The following is a 14,163-nucleotide window of genomic DNA, read 5'->3' as shown; positions in this document are numbered from 1 at the left end:
TTTGTGTGTGTGTGAGACACACTTTGCTTAATTACTTTTACATTTTTACAGTGTTTTAACAAAATTTGAAAAAATGATTAAACAAAAGTTTTCAAAAAATCTTTCTTTTTTACCTTTTACTTTCAGTTACTAATAAGAGTCAGCTCAGCTCTTTTTTAATGCATTGTATTAGATCCTCACTGACATTTTTCATGATTTGTATTTTTTTATTAATCATCACTATTGGTCACCCTTCATTTAATCATTTAACAAACCTTCATGTTTGTCTATGGGTTTTGTGAATAATTAACCAATTAAACGTATTGAAAAGAGCTTGTCAACTTTGACAACAGTGTCTTATTATAAAAAATAATGCTGTTTATTCATTTTCTGTAAAGTGGTAGTTTTGGATATGCAAGCTTGTGGAAAAGGAGATCAAATTCAGTTTTATTCTATTCATTTCTATTAAATTTCAGCTGTAGATAAAGCTGTGCATTTAGTGACAAATGTTCAGTCTGGGCTTTATTATGTTAACAGGAAGGCCCGACAGGCCCATTGATCTGAAAAGAGTGGTTCAGATAGAAGACAATGAAGAATACCTGGTGAGAGCACCGAGAAACTTCTCAGAAAAACAAAGAATTATATCCAAACAAATTACACATTGATCCTAGCAATCTGGCATGAGAATCTGCACTAAACTTCACTAGAATGAAATCAATTGAATGTTGTACCTAATCCAAGAAAAACTATCGACAAGCTGTGCATATCCACCAAGCAAAAAACATTCTTAAAACCATCGTTCGTAAAACAATCAATCCAGAATTGCATGCTGCCATCAAAATCTGAGGCGTCTAGTGAAAACCCTTCATTGTTTACAGCAATAAGTTTTAAACAATGAACAGCTTGATAGACAGACAGACAGATTCAGTTTGTTTGTATAATACTATGTTAATTGTACTGATGCAATTGAATTTCAACATGATGTCTGCCAATAGCGTGCCTTTAAATAATACACAACAAAGCACTTACAAACGTCACTTTGGCATTCAGTTCAGTCTTTAGTGAAGTCCATTAATCTCCATTGCATCCTTCTCCAATTCCTTTCCATTAATCAAAAGCCTAAGAGTTTCTTTTTGTAAAATGGATTGAATAATGAACTAACAACCCGTTTCCTCCGTTCACACCCCTTTCTCTTTTCTTTCCATCTTCTGGACTTCTCTCTTCAAAAACTCTTCTCATCTAAATTTTCTCTCAGACCAATTCTCTCTTTCTTGCTGAAAAGAGCGAAGATACCTAGATGTGCATTTTAAAGGGTGCAGAAAATTGAGGCTGAAATCTTCCCAAAGGTGACCCTCTGGAAGACCTTGGGCGAGCCCTCGCAACAGAATAAATCAAAGCGAGCCGAGAGGAGCTGCAGAGAGCTGATAGCTGACCTGCCGAGGCCAAATCACCACAAAATAACCCACATACACACAGACACAAGCACGCTCACACCTAAAAAGCTTCTAAAGTACAGCGCTGCACTCTCGACATCTAAAAAACCCCGCCTGGAAAAACTTCAAATCCCTCGCAACAATAACATGCTACAAAAGAGACCTGCAGGAGAGGCGCGGGACTGATGATGAGTTCTGGACTCCCTCATCTTTCTGCACATTATTGTTAAATCTCTCTGTCTCTCTATCACTTTTCCGTACATGCTTTTCTGTATCAACATGTATATTAGGGGTGACCTAATAGTTGAAGATTCGTTGCTTCGATAGGGATCCCTTATTCGACCACCAATCTCACAGAATTGTTAGGCAGTGGGGATCATGCCATTTTGGTTATATGGGCAGTGGTGTAGAAGACGAGCAGAAATATTATTTTTGATGTAGAGACATTGGGACATTTTTAGGGATGATTACCGAAACCCCAGGCGCATATGAGCGCGAGGTCTGGTTATGACCCAGCGCAGGATCGCGTCTCTCCACGCCTTCTGTGCTGTGAGACCGGTAAAGAAAGGCAGCATGTTTCCAAACATTTGTCACTTACTTAAGGTTTAGCCATATAAATATGAATTAACACTTTGTCTGTAAATGCACGTAGTTCGTTACTTAGACTGAACTTTGCTCTGCATGATACATACAAATAATAAAGTAATATATGCAAAATAAAAGCATATAGCAAGCACAGCACAGACTTTCGGAACTTGTCATTCCTGCACTGAAATCCAGCGTGCGTTTCAGGAGAAAGAGTGCGCAGGAAATAAAGGAGAAAGGGACTTTTGACTCTCTAAATGGTAATATACTTTATTGCATTCCTCCTTTACATGCGGTAAATAAAGTAACTTTATTGGTAGTTCATTGGTAATGAAAACCATATGTAAAAATTTATTCATTATTATAGTAGTTTTAAAAAGGTCTGGCGAGATCTGGTCTAGTAAGTGGCACAGCATTTTAAGGAAAATGTCCATTAATTTGACTATTTGTGGGTTGTGTTTAGACAATATCTTCCCCTGCAGTTCAGACATTTTGCCTTAAAACATTTATTTTGCACATTGTGACTTTATTTATTATATAGGTATATTCTGTTCTAAACAAATTTTGTAAATTACGGTTTTATTGTTTTTTTTTGGTGCATCAATGTTGCGCTGCACTTTGCGCTGTACCCTTGTTAAACACCTGGTGTCGTCCCAACATGTCGGTGCACAAAATTCGACTACCAGTCGACTATAGCCAAGACGTATAAATCCTGAATCGACATATAAATCTTTAGTCTTGGACTCCCCTAATCTATAAAAAGCGATTTTTCAAGATTCAAGTAGCTTTATAAAGTAAACATGACAAAAAAAGGTTAATGCTGACAGAACATCATTACCAGAAACAGCAGACATTTATTTGCTGTATGTGATTGAGAGATAAATGAAGACATTGCTTGGAATTTTAAGAGAACATCTTCAAATCTCACTATCCTCCGCGGGATGACTCGTGTAAGGTCTGGGTCGTGCCACGACCCAGCGGCACAAGGTGGAGCTGCTGTGGAGCAGATCCAGAACTCACAGCTGCTTCATGGGCTGCACAGATTAAAACCATTTAATGAAAGTAGATCTGAGCCAGACACAGAGCTGATATGACAGACGCCCGATGTCCCCTGCCAAGTCATCCTTATAAATCTATTATCAAACAGCAGACAAGTGGGTCATTGGTGAGCGCTGAGAAGCTGGTATCCAGTGAACCCTCAAGAGTGTACCAAGCGTCTTCATAAACTATCAATTGTTATTTAGCAATGCAGGTTAAATATACATGAAATGATCATATCACCCTCCACCAGCATCAATGAATGTGTTTCGTAAACATGCTTTAAAAAAACAATTTTGATTCAAATGCATTCACAGAGGCCTTTCAATATTATTAATGCTATGTCAAACAACACACTGAGGAAATGCAGATAACATTTCGCTCTCCTTCGCACCTCATTGCTTGCCTTGTGATACATGTGTGAAGATTCATTAAATGATCAAATGAGGCTTTGGGATTTCACATTTGTATTATTTAATGCATCCATCAATCAAACGAATAAGAAATCTGTTAGGGTTTCCTCAAGCGCAGCACACAACAGAAGCTCTCTCTAACGTCTAGCGCGCACGTCTTTATAGTAAGCAAAGTGGGGTAGACAGTAGTTTTCTCTCTTTGAGCGAAAACGGCACTGAAGCGGTGTCAAAACAGATTACACGCAGGAGAACTCGCCCTTGGTGGCCAGCGACCTTCAGTAGGGGAGGGTGAGAACGGCCTGATGTTCAAAAGAATGACGTGCACGTAAAGAGCCTGCGGGCTCAGACAGGAAAGGTGGAAGACTATAGTCATCGCCGTCATTCTTGCTTTTTTTGCAACATCTCACAGGTGTGCTGGAAAAATGCCGAGCGCGGTTCGCAAGCTGTATTTAGCGGATATCCCTTGTGTGCCTTGTCGTAATTTGATAATTGCATACGTCTGAAACATCGCAAAACCAGAAGCACGATTAAAACACAGAAGTGTGGCGAGAGAGAAGGCATTGAGTAAAAGTGGCATGTGTGGACGCAGGTGATAGAGGTGCAAAGGGGTAGTTGACAAAATACACTATTCATGTGTCCTATGACCGCACAATTTTGAAAACAAACTGTTTAAGGGAAAGAAATGTACACAGGTCTGGAACAACTTGAGGGTGAGTAGATGAAGACATAGTTTTCATTTTGGGGTAAACTATAACTTTAATAATATATTCTTCTTTAGTAATAATATTTATAATGTAAAGACTATATGACCAAAGACGGGTTGGTACTCATGTTAAAATCTCTGTATGCTTACTAAACAGACTATGAGGTAAAAATGTTACATTTAATTGTCATGAATTTCGGTGAGACATGGACAAAGGACCCAAGTGCAGACAGCGGTTATTAACAGATTTTAATAAATAATAAAGACAAAACCAAAAAAACAACGAGGGGTACCATAACAAAACAGGGGACTATAACAACATGACAGGACTAAGACTAAATACACTAAAACAAGACTAAAGTAAAACATGACATAACTACAAATATCTAGACTAGACTAGACTAGACTAGACTAGACTAGACTAGACTAGAATAGAATAGACTAGACTACAATCAACAGGGACTCACCACAATGACACAATAACAAGTGACAATTAACCATCACAGGACAAGAAACACGAGGTCAATAAAAAGGGAGAATAATCAATAGGGGACATGAGTGGGGCTTAACTAATTAACAAAAAATAACGAGATGAAAGGGCGGGAAACACAGACGAGACTCAGAGAGAGAGTATGGCGTTCAAAGAGGCCCAAAAACATCTCTCTCTCTCTCTACAAGAAACAAGGGATCCTGTCCTGGCTCTACCACAAGACCACGAAATATAAGACATGATGAGGCAGAACCCTGACATTTAATATAAAAGAAACGAATTAATTAATGATGTCACAACTCATTACTTACATTTTATATATAACATTAGTAATATTATGACTGCATGTCAGTACAAGATTTTCTTTTCATCTCTGATTAACTTGACCTGTAGCTACTTTACATCACATCATTCATAGAGACAGATAGCAACAGATGTAGGAAAAAGTGGAACGGAGATGATGCACAACTTGTCAAACAGCCACTGATGGGTAACAGAGAAGTGGAGGGTATTTCTAAGATCCATATGCCTGCTACCTACATCCTCTTTGCCAGGATTCACCACCGTCCATGATTTTTGAAGCAAAGTACCTACTAAGTACTTTGTATTTTTGGCCCTTTACTTTGCTTGAGAAACCCAGCCAGCTTGTTCTCATTTTAGAACAAATCATCGCCAGTTGCATAGCTTGTTAGAAAGTGTGTGGGTGAGTGATATGAATCATAAAGTTGGCTGTATGGACGATGAAAGTGTAAGAACACGCTCAAGACTTCCTTATGGTCAATATGCGTCCCAATATGCAACACAAGTTTCAATGAATCATCCAACTCGTCACTTTACTTTAATTCTCCATATGCAGCCATTTTACATTTATCGACAGGTCTGGGCCCGTCAAATACTTTAATGGGCACGAGCGGGTGGATAACACCCATTCAATCACATTCTCTTTAGACCTGTTCCTAGTTTCCAAGTCCCCCCTCCCGTTCAATTTAATGCAATTCCAATTTTAACCTCGCGAAAGCAATCCACCAAGCCAGAGAAGTTTTAATAGGCGTTGGAGAGAATTTGCTGGAAGGCATGAGTCGCTCACGACTGCCTGACTTTCATTCCGCGGCCCTTTTCATTCCTTGCATGGAGGCGTACGCTGAATGAGAGCGGCAATAAAATGAGACGAACAAGACAGTGGCATCTGAAATGTGCTGTTTGCATGCCCATTATGTCTAAAGGCCCTGGTCAGAGGGCACAGAAAGAAAACAGTATTTTGATTGGATGAGGAAGGAGTTAAGACAAACTAAAGGCTGTAATCTAGAGCGCGATGGAGCTGAAAGTATGTGACAAAAAATGCAGCATGTGGGGTGTGTGATTGTTTGTTTCCAAGAGAAACATTACGTATTGCAAGCGGAGCATCGGACACACGAGGCAAGAGTGACCCTGAGTAATAAGGAATCATCATCAATCGGTCCGTCAATGTCTGTTCCCATCTATTAACAAAACACCCCAAGACACATGGTAGATACCATGGAAACAAGAGCGCAGGTCTGCAGAAATAAAACGTTCTTTCAGAGGTAATGCAGGTATGAAAAAAATGAAAATAAGAATAAATTAGAAGCGAAAAAAGGGAGAATGAAAGGAAAAAATGTTAACAAAAAATGAAAAAACATGAATGCTCAATACTTTTTAAATTCACGATGATTGCAGAGTTGTGACATTTTAACACGTTGTGATAAAAACTATAGCTTCAAACATTCCTTTGTAACATTTTAAAGTGTTTTTCAATATTTAATCAAAATATTTTGCCTTAATTTCTGAGGTGAATATGCACTTAAACCTAAAAACAACTAAAACTAGTCATCACCTTCAGGCCTGCAATACATGATACAAAAAAAGTATTCGTGAAAAGGACATTTTTCGATTCAGCTCTTGTTCGCAGTAAATATTTGCTCTCCGTGTGAACAGATTTCAACCCAGAACAGCATTCTGGTGAATATCAGAAAATGAAGTTGCTGAGTTTCCACAGAAAGCCCTCTGAAACGTTGCAGATAAGTGCAGATAAAGCAGACCGTGTTTGCTGAACACACCTCAGTAAAAAGACAAAAAAACACACCATCCTCCACCCAGATGTTCCTCTTCAGATATCAGAAAGACACAGCAAATCGTTCAAAGAAAAAATAAATGTTGTCAGGACAAACACAATTAGTCAAGAACAGAATTGCACGGCGGTGCACTAACACTTGTTTGGGATAAGCCACAGGGCGGTCCGCCTTCAAACAAATGACGCCGCTGTGGGACATGGTGCTCATGCGAAAAGGCACGACTGACTTTCACACTCCGGATCTGTAATTAATTCTGATGGACGCTGATAAATTAACTGAGTTCCCTCACTCAGGTGCCCCTGCATTCTAATGCATGAAGCTTATTGTGCAATAGATGCCCTGCATTAATCAAGGGCAATGGAAGATGACATTGCAGTAAACATTCAAGGGTGTTTTCTAGATGGAATGTGATCCTGCACGCACATCATTATAAGATTTACATGCTTCATGTTCATCATTAGAGTTTATTTAGGTACACACTCGCTTTTTACTGGCTGCAATAAGATAAATGGATCAGTTTGTTACTTTGTCTTTTATGCTTTTGTGTAATTATAAATTGGAACAACAAGCAAATAGCAAAAAAGGAGAAATGTCTCCCCTTCCCATTACCTGAAATCACGTAATTGGGTAAATCACATAAAAAATATATATGATATACAAATATACTGTACAGTATACCAATTCAAATATTTACAGTATGTCGCATATTTCAACCCAGAATTTAAAATAAGAAAATACATATTTGGAATAAATAAAATGCAAACCATGCCCATTGCGATGCATTATGTTTTGCAGTCTAAATTATGAACACATTGATTTTTGATTTAGTCAATATAATTTAAATGCAGATGTATAAGCACTCTTTTTTGCATTACAGTAAATATATTTTTGAAATGAGAAAGTTAGTTGAATAGTGTTTAAAATAAGTCAAAAGAAAATATTTAAAAAGCATCCTTTCCTTTAAGCATATTTCCATCTTTAGATATTCAGGTTATGTATGACACAAGGATGTCAGGTTTTGTATGATTCATGCTATGAGAGAATGGTTATTTTATATGAGTAACAACATAATTTTTGTAGGCTACAATAAAAACCTAAACCTTTCAGTAGTTCTCTTTCTCGTGTTATTTAAACCTTTTTGACTTTATCATATTTTGAAGAATGTGGGTAACCAAACAACATTGATCCCCTTTGACTTCCATTGTATGAACACAAAACCACTCTGTCTTTCGCAAAGTATCTTCTTTTGTGTTCCACAGAGGAAAGAGTCAAATACAGTTTTTGAAAAACATGAGAGTAAATAAGGAATGTCAAAATAGTAACGTTTTGATGAACTATGCCTTTAGCCCACTCCATTCTTTTGTTGAAATGTGTCTAATTTTTAGGCAGTAAAGTAAACCATGCATAAGTATTATAAATGACAGAACACAAAATGAACTATTCCACTATTACTATCATAAAATACTTTGTCGTGTTCTCCATCATGAAACAGAGGAACGCTCCTGGCTGCTTTGAGGAAACAGGAAAAGCCTTGTTATAACCTCATCCCTCTGCTGAAGTGCACTGTTCAAATTTAAATGAGTTTAGCACAAATCTCTCCTGGCTGGTTAAAGTCTTTACTTTATGTGTTAAATCTACAAAAGATTAAGCACACTGAAGTTCACCCTGCAGGGGATAACTTGGAATAATATCGGAGGGGAAGCACTCTGAAACAAAAGGATACAGTTTCAACATATCTACTCGCAGTGCATGTACAGTGTCCTATAAAGGCACCATAACAAACTCTGTCAGCATAGAGGACAGAGCCCACAAAAACAAGTGACAGGCTATTAATAAAGCTTGACCATTAGCCCTCCAGTTATAAGTGAAATGTTGAGGAGGGCAGATGAAATTGTGCTGTCTGAGTTTATTGATCCGTGCCGTTGTGGAGAATGATATCTCAAACACTGTCGAGTCAGGTGACTTGGCTCAAAGCCTCGGGAAGATGGACTGAGAGCGACTTTCAAAAAGATATTAAAATAGCTCAGCTTCACATGCAAACAGGTGTGGATATTTATAGATTGGCATCTTGAATATGGCGGAGGAGGACATTTGATTTTCAAAAGCAAATTATGAGATTCACTCGAACAGAGAATGTAATTTCACTCCAATAGATCTCTCAAAAAGCAAAATGCTTCATAAAAAAACTGTATAGCATCAGTCCTGAACTTTTTGCAACACCACAGAAATGCATGACTTTATTAGCCAAAAAGACTCTTTTCAGCATAGCAAAACTCTCCACGACTTTCCAGGGGGCGATACTAACAGACCTCTGGGTGTTTAACTGTCCAGGATGACAAATGCACCCGGATCAATCTCAGCTATCAGCTCAGACAGGCTGGAGAGTAAACTATATTTTATTGAACTGTACACAGGACCCACTTAATCCAAAGCAGTTGAGAGTATCGACCCCAAGTCGATATCCATGCGCCACCCCATGGTTCTGGAGACGACTTATGGATCTCTCTCACTCCAGTGCACATCTGCTTGAGTTTTGACCCCCACGCGGCTCGCGGCGCTGTTTAAGCGTGCGATCCATATCGCCGTATCAACTCGTGAAGTGCATTGACCGTGCTGAGTTCCGCATGCACTCGGGCATGTCTGCGGTTCCATTTAGGCGAGAACTATCTGGACTCTGGATGCATTATCACAAGACTGATGAGTCAGCGTGAGGGGAGATTGAGTCAAGCGCGGTAAAGAGGACTAAATTGAATGGGAAGCAAAGAAAAGTGTAACTGTAATAACCCAAGTGCTCGACCAAAGAGCAGAGGATGAATTATATAAAAGCAGAAAGATCTACAAACTGTGAAGGAGATAACACCATCTATTTTAATACCGGTTGCTTTATTCCTCACAAAATAGCCGTTGACAATGCATTCAAATAACTATTTCAGTGTTACAAAAGCCAGTTAACTGTTCTGGCTGAAACATAACATCCATTAAATTTCCTGAAAAAATACGTCATTTAATGTATCTGTAATGAATAAATTATTTTTTGCTTTGGTTACCAAGGACAAACCTTGCACAGCTATATATTACATCAGGTGTTGACACCGTCTTATTTTTTTTCATCATGTAGGTGGGACGACAACTAAGACACACAAGAAAATAAAAGAGATTCTGAGTCAACACCTCAAAAGGCTGCATAAACAGCAGGAAACAAAACAACTGAATTGAGGAGCAAGATGTTTTTCAGGCGATAGCCAGACAAACACAGGCTGTTTTTGCACAATTTTTGCCACAAACTAGGTGAGAATAGCTCCAGGTTGCCTTGTGCTCTGAAGCAAGATTAAGATTCATTGGATTCCCAATGTACCACCTTGCTTTCCTAATAACTTTGTAATTGTTTACAAGCAGTGATAACACCCAGAGTCATAGCAACTGTCATGGCTGAATGGACAGAAGTGATCTCGCAACACCGGGGCGCCATATCAAACATCTACTTTGTGTCCAAAACAGAAATGAGTATGAAGGGGAGTAATACATTCTGCTCTGTCCTAATAGAGACGATATGTCTTGCTTGCGGGCAACATCAGTGTAAAGATCATTATACTAAACTGAACGTTCACGCACTGATACTTGAGGAGCTGAACTTCAAAACACTTAAAAGAATAATGCTAGTTTTTATGATTGTCACAATTTAGAGGCATTTGGATAAACAAATTTATGAGGTAGTTTAAGGATGTCATGAGTTTTTTTTTTAAAGGTAGAGCTGGTGAGAGAAGATATTACAACAGAAATAAAACAATTACACTATACAATAAAATATACAATAAACAGTAACAATTTATTAGTTTAAAGCATTTATATCTTGCAGTATAATCTTCATCTACGCAGCAAAAGGACCCAATTTTGAATCTCGAATAAATATCTGTTTCTACTTTGCTCAAATTTCTTCTTTTTCACTTGAATATTTTTTAACCTTATGGAGCTTTTTCAAAAGCCATTGATGAGGCGAGATTGCATTGTAAATCCTCCAAAGTTGTATTTATTTTAAATGTATGTATGTTTATAACACTATACATATTGTTTTGTTACCTTTACATCAAATTACAAAAAATAGTTAACTCTAATGCAAGGGTGTTTCTTATACAGCGTCTATGGAGTCACAGTAAATTTGATATTATTCTCTCTTATGACTGCCGTTCTCAGACTATCTCTATTCTTTTCATTTTCAACAAATACATCCTTGCTTTAAAGTGTTACCAACATTTTTTTTAAACATAAAGACAATCACAGGTGACTCAATGACACAATGCATCAATGACATGCATCCAATGCTACTGAAACGATATGTTTCATAACAAAAAAGGTTAATTCGATCAAACAAGATCAAACTCAATCCAAACATTGATCTTGTTCAGTTGTGGATCCTTAAACCCCAGAAAAACCTAGACCCCTGCCGCTGCTACATTTCATCAAAGACTCATCTCCATCACACAAAGAGACTTCAGTTGGATGTTCCTCTCAGGGGAGATGGAGACTAAAGTTCAGCATGTGGGTATTAAAGGAAGATCGAGGCCTGAACTCCCCCCACTGATCTCAGACTGAGGGTTTAACCATTAACCGTTAAGCCACATCACCTGTAATACCTGACTCCCAGAGGACCGCAGCAGGTGAAGGCCACGGCCACACAGTATGAAAATACCACGATACACATCTTCTAAAGAGCCTTTTCTAACCATTTAATGCTGGTTTAAATGCCGTTTAACTTTCCTAAAGATCCATTGGGGGATCTAGAGATTAAAGCCTTTATCCCCAAAATCTTTAAAACGGCCAGATCACAATACAGCCACGGACCCACGATCAGAGGAAGGCTCAGCCCTTCGAAGCCTCTAAGACTTTACCTTTAGATATATTTGACCGTGTTACCGCAATATATGCAAAGCGGGCCCTCGCATTGTCCGAATTAAACATTATTTTGTCTATCAGCAGAAAGATGAGGCGGCTTTAATTAAGTTAACAGTTGCCTCAGAGACAGTTTAACAGCAGCGCATAAAAGAATACCGTAAACAAACAAAAGAGTGGACAGATAATCCATAAGCAATTAATTAGAGGAGGAACCATGTGGCTTCCGCACATATCAGTCAGGTTGAATAATCGCTGGAAAAGAGAGATATTTATACACTGTTTCAGGTTAACCAGACGTTCCTCCCATCTCTGCGGGTTTAAAGGCCACACCAGCTACCACGTATGGCTGACGGTGATTTGATATGCTTAATCTTTATTATAAAAGATATGTTAGCCAAGCCATCTGGAAGGGCAGAGATGTTATGGCTATTGTAAATTTGATGAAAGAAGCCTGCAGTTAATCATATGGTTAAAGGTGACATCATGGCTCTATGTCTGCTGACTTCCAGTCTATATAGGCAACCACTTTTTTCGCATCTTTAATCATTTCAATGATCTCATTATCTTAAAAATTCAAAATGTACTTAAAAAACTGTCTTCAGGACTGTTTAATATACATTGTGAATAATAAGAACGCTCTGTGTGATGTGTTTTGCTGAAACACTTCTTTAAGGATTAAAAACAGCGAGAGGATTACCACAGCAATTTAGTTCATTTCCAGAGACTCAGTTGTTTTGGTCAATAACAGCACCAGCGTGACATTCATTTACCTGGATTTCCACCCCATAGCCCATGTAGACGGTCACGGTGTACGTGCAGTCCACGTTTGTATTGTAGCCGCTCCTGGCGTGCTGTGGTGTCTCTATGTAGCCCCCCGGTGCTGTGAAATTGGTGCTGCATGGAGCTGCATCAGAAAAAGGTAGAGAGAAATAGAGAGAGAGAGCGAGAGAGACAATAGTATCAGTAGAAGCCAGCCTTTTCTTTTCATCTCCCATCATTGCATTCTGTCCCATCTTTAATTGTTTTTCAAGGTTTTCTCATTTTCTTTCTGAATCAACAGGGTCAGTTCTCCTGGCCTGATCTGTAGGGCGCAGGAGGACAATTCTGGTGAAATGGCAGGTGAAAGAGTCTTTTTCTGGTAGCCTTGAGGTCTTTCTGCTCTGCTGGCTCCTTTATCTCTCCCCAGAGTTAAGCGCTGCTGGTCATGAGATATGCTCTCTGTAGACCATGTGTACTCACTCCACATAGAATCATAAGCTTGGCTCGGTTATGATGGAAAACCGGATCATTTAGTTCTACAGCAATACTTACAAACTCAGCCATCGCCATTTAACACAAACATATTCAGAGCAGGAAAACATGTGAAGAGCAATCACGACATCCAGTTTTGTCATTAGACAAACACTACTTTCAAGGTTTGTAAATCTTTTTTAAAACAGAGTGAACTTGCAAGTCATAAGTAATGTGCACCTGCATTTACAGTAACCTGCTTGCAGTCTGGTTTAAAGGGATACAGTAATGAAAGGGTTACTCTATGTGTGCATTAGTTAATGTACCACGGACAAACATGAATTAAAACAATAACATTAACAAAGATCAATAAATACTGTAAAAGTATATTGTTCATTGTTAGTTCATGTTACTTAGTGCATTAACTAATGTTAAAAATGTGACATTATGCTCTATAAGCGTTTTAGATGTTTTAAATGATCTGTAGGCATTTGTGAAATAATTACATAAATCTATATTACCAGTAGAGTACATGTTAACTTATTCTATGTCAACTTATTGCAAACAGTCACAGCAGATAGATAGTTACACTGTAAAACTTTTTAAAGTAACTTGCTGTAGATTGAATCACTACTTAATACTACTTTCCAATAATACTGTTTTCAGTTTGAGTTAAACTTGACTTTAGTCTAAATTAAAACACTTCAAAATGAGCATGAAGAGACTGGCATAAACACAGCAACACTGTAAACGCTCTTGTTTTCTAGTAAATCTATTCAAAACTTCTTCAATTACGATATATTTACATAGCAAGAAAAGTGACCTTAGATATTCAGTCTTGTTTTATGAACGACAATATAAGAACGAGGTAAGTTTATGTTTAAAACAAAATCATAAATGCAGCCTACAGTAATTTACTGGCAATCCTGCTACAAAATTACAGCAAAGTTCTACAGTGTAGGATTAAAAGATTTCTTAGCCTTACTCAATCTAGTGGGTAACCCTGAATAATAATAACAAAAATCCTTATGTGAACAAGAGGACCCTGCGCCATTCGTGGCTTGAGCCCTAATTAAAAAATTTTTTGCTCTATTTACAATTAACGTTTTGCTTTTCATTAACTTTTTTTAATTGTAAACTGTTTTGTTTGCACGGTAACTGTTTGAATGATTAGTGTTTCATTTGGTGAACTTGGGCCCTGTTTAATTAAAGTCATTTCTTAACACATGAACACAATGCAACAAAAGTGGATTTTGAGAAAAGGTCTTTACCATCAATATCCTCGCTGCTTATAAGTATACTACACCTAAAA

General features: G+C 38.0%; 1 protein-coding gene across 1 annotated transcript in view; it reads right to left on the bottom strand.

The window, feature by feature from the left end:
• Positions 1-14,163, bottom strand: part of sez6b (seizure related 6 homolog b) — a 147,707-nt gene that overhangs the window by 59,350 nt on the left and 74,194 nt on the right. The window contains 1 exon segment of the mRNA XM_056757439.1: positions 12,392-12,525. Coding sequence (XP_056613417.1) covers positions 12,392-12,525 — 134 coding nt within the window.

Source organism: Triplophysa dalaica, chromosome 9 (assembly GCF_015846415.1).
Source record: "Triplophysa dalaica isolate WHDGS20190420 chromosome 9, ASM1584641v1, whole genome shotgun sequence".
Taxonomy (NCBI): domain Eukaryota; kingdom Metazoa; phylum Chordata; class Actinopteri; order Cypriniformes; family Nemacheilidae; genus Triplophysa; species Triplophysa dalaica.
This window is presented reverse-complemented; position numbering and strand designations above follow the sequence as displayed.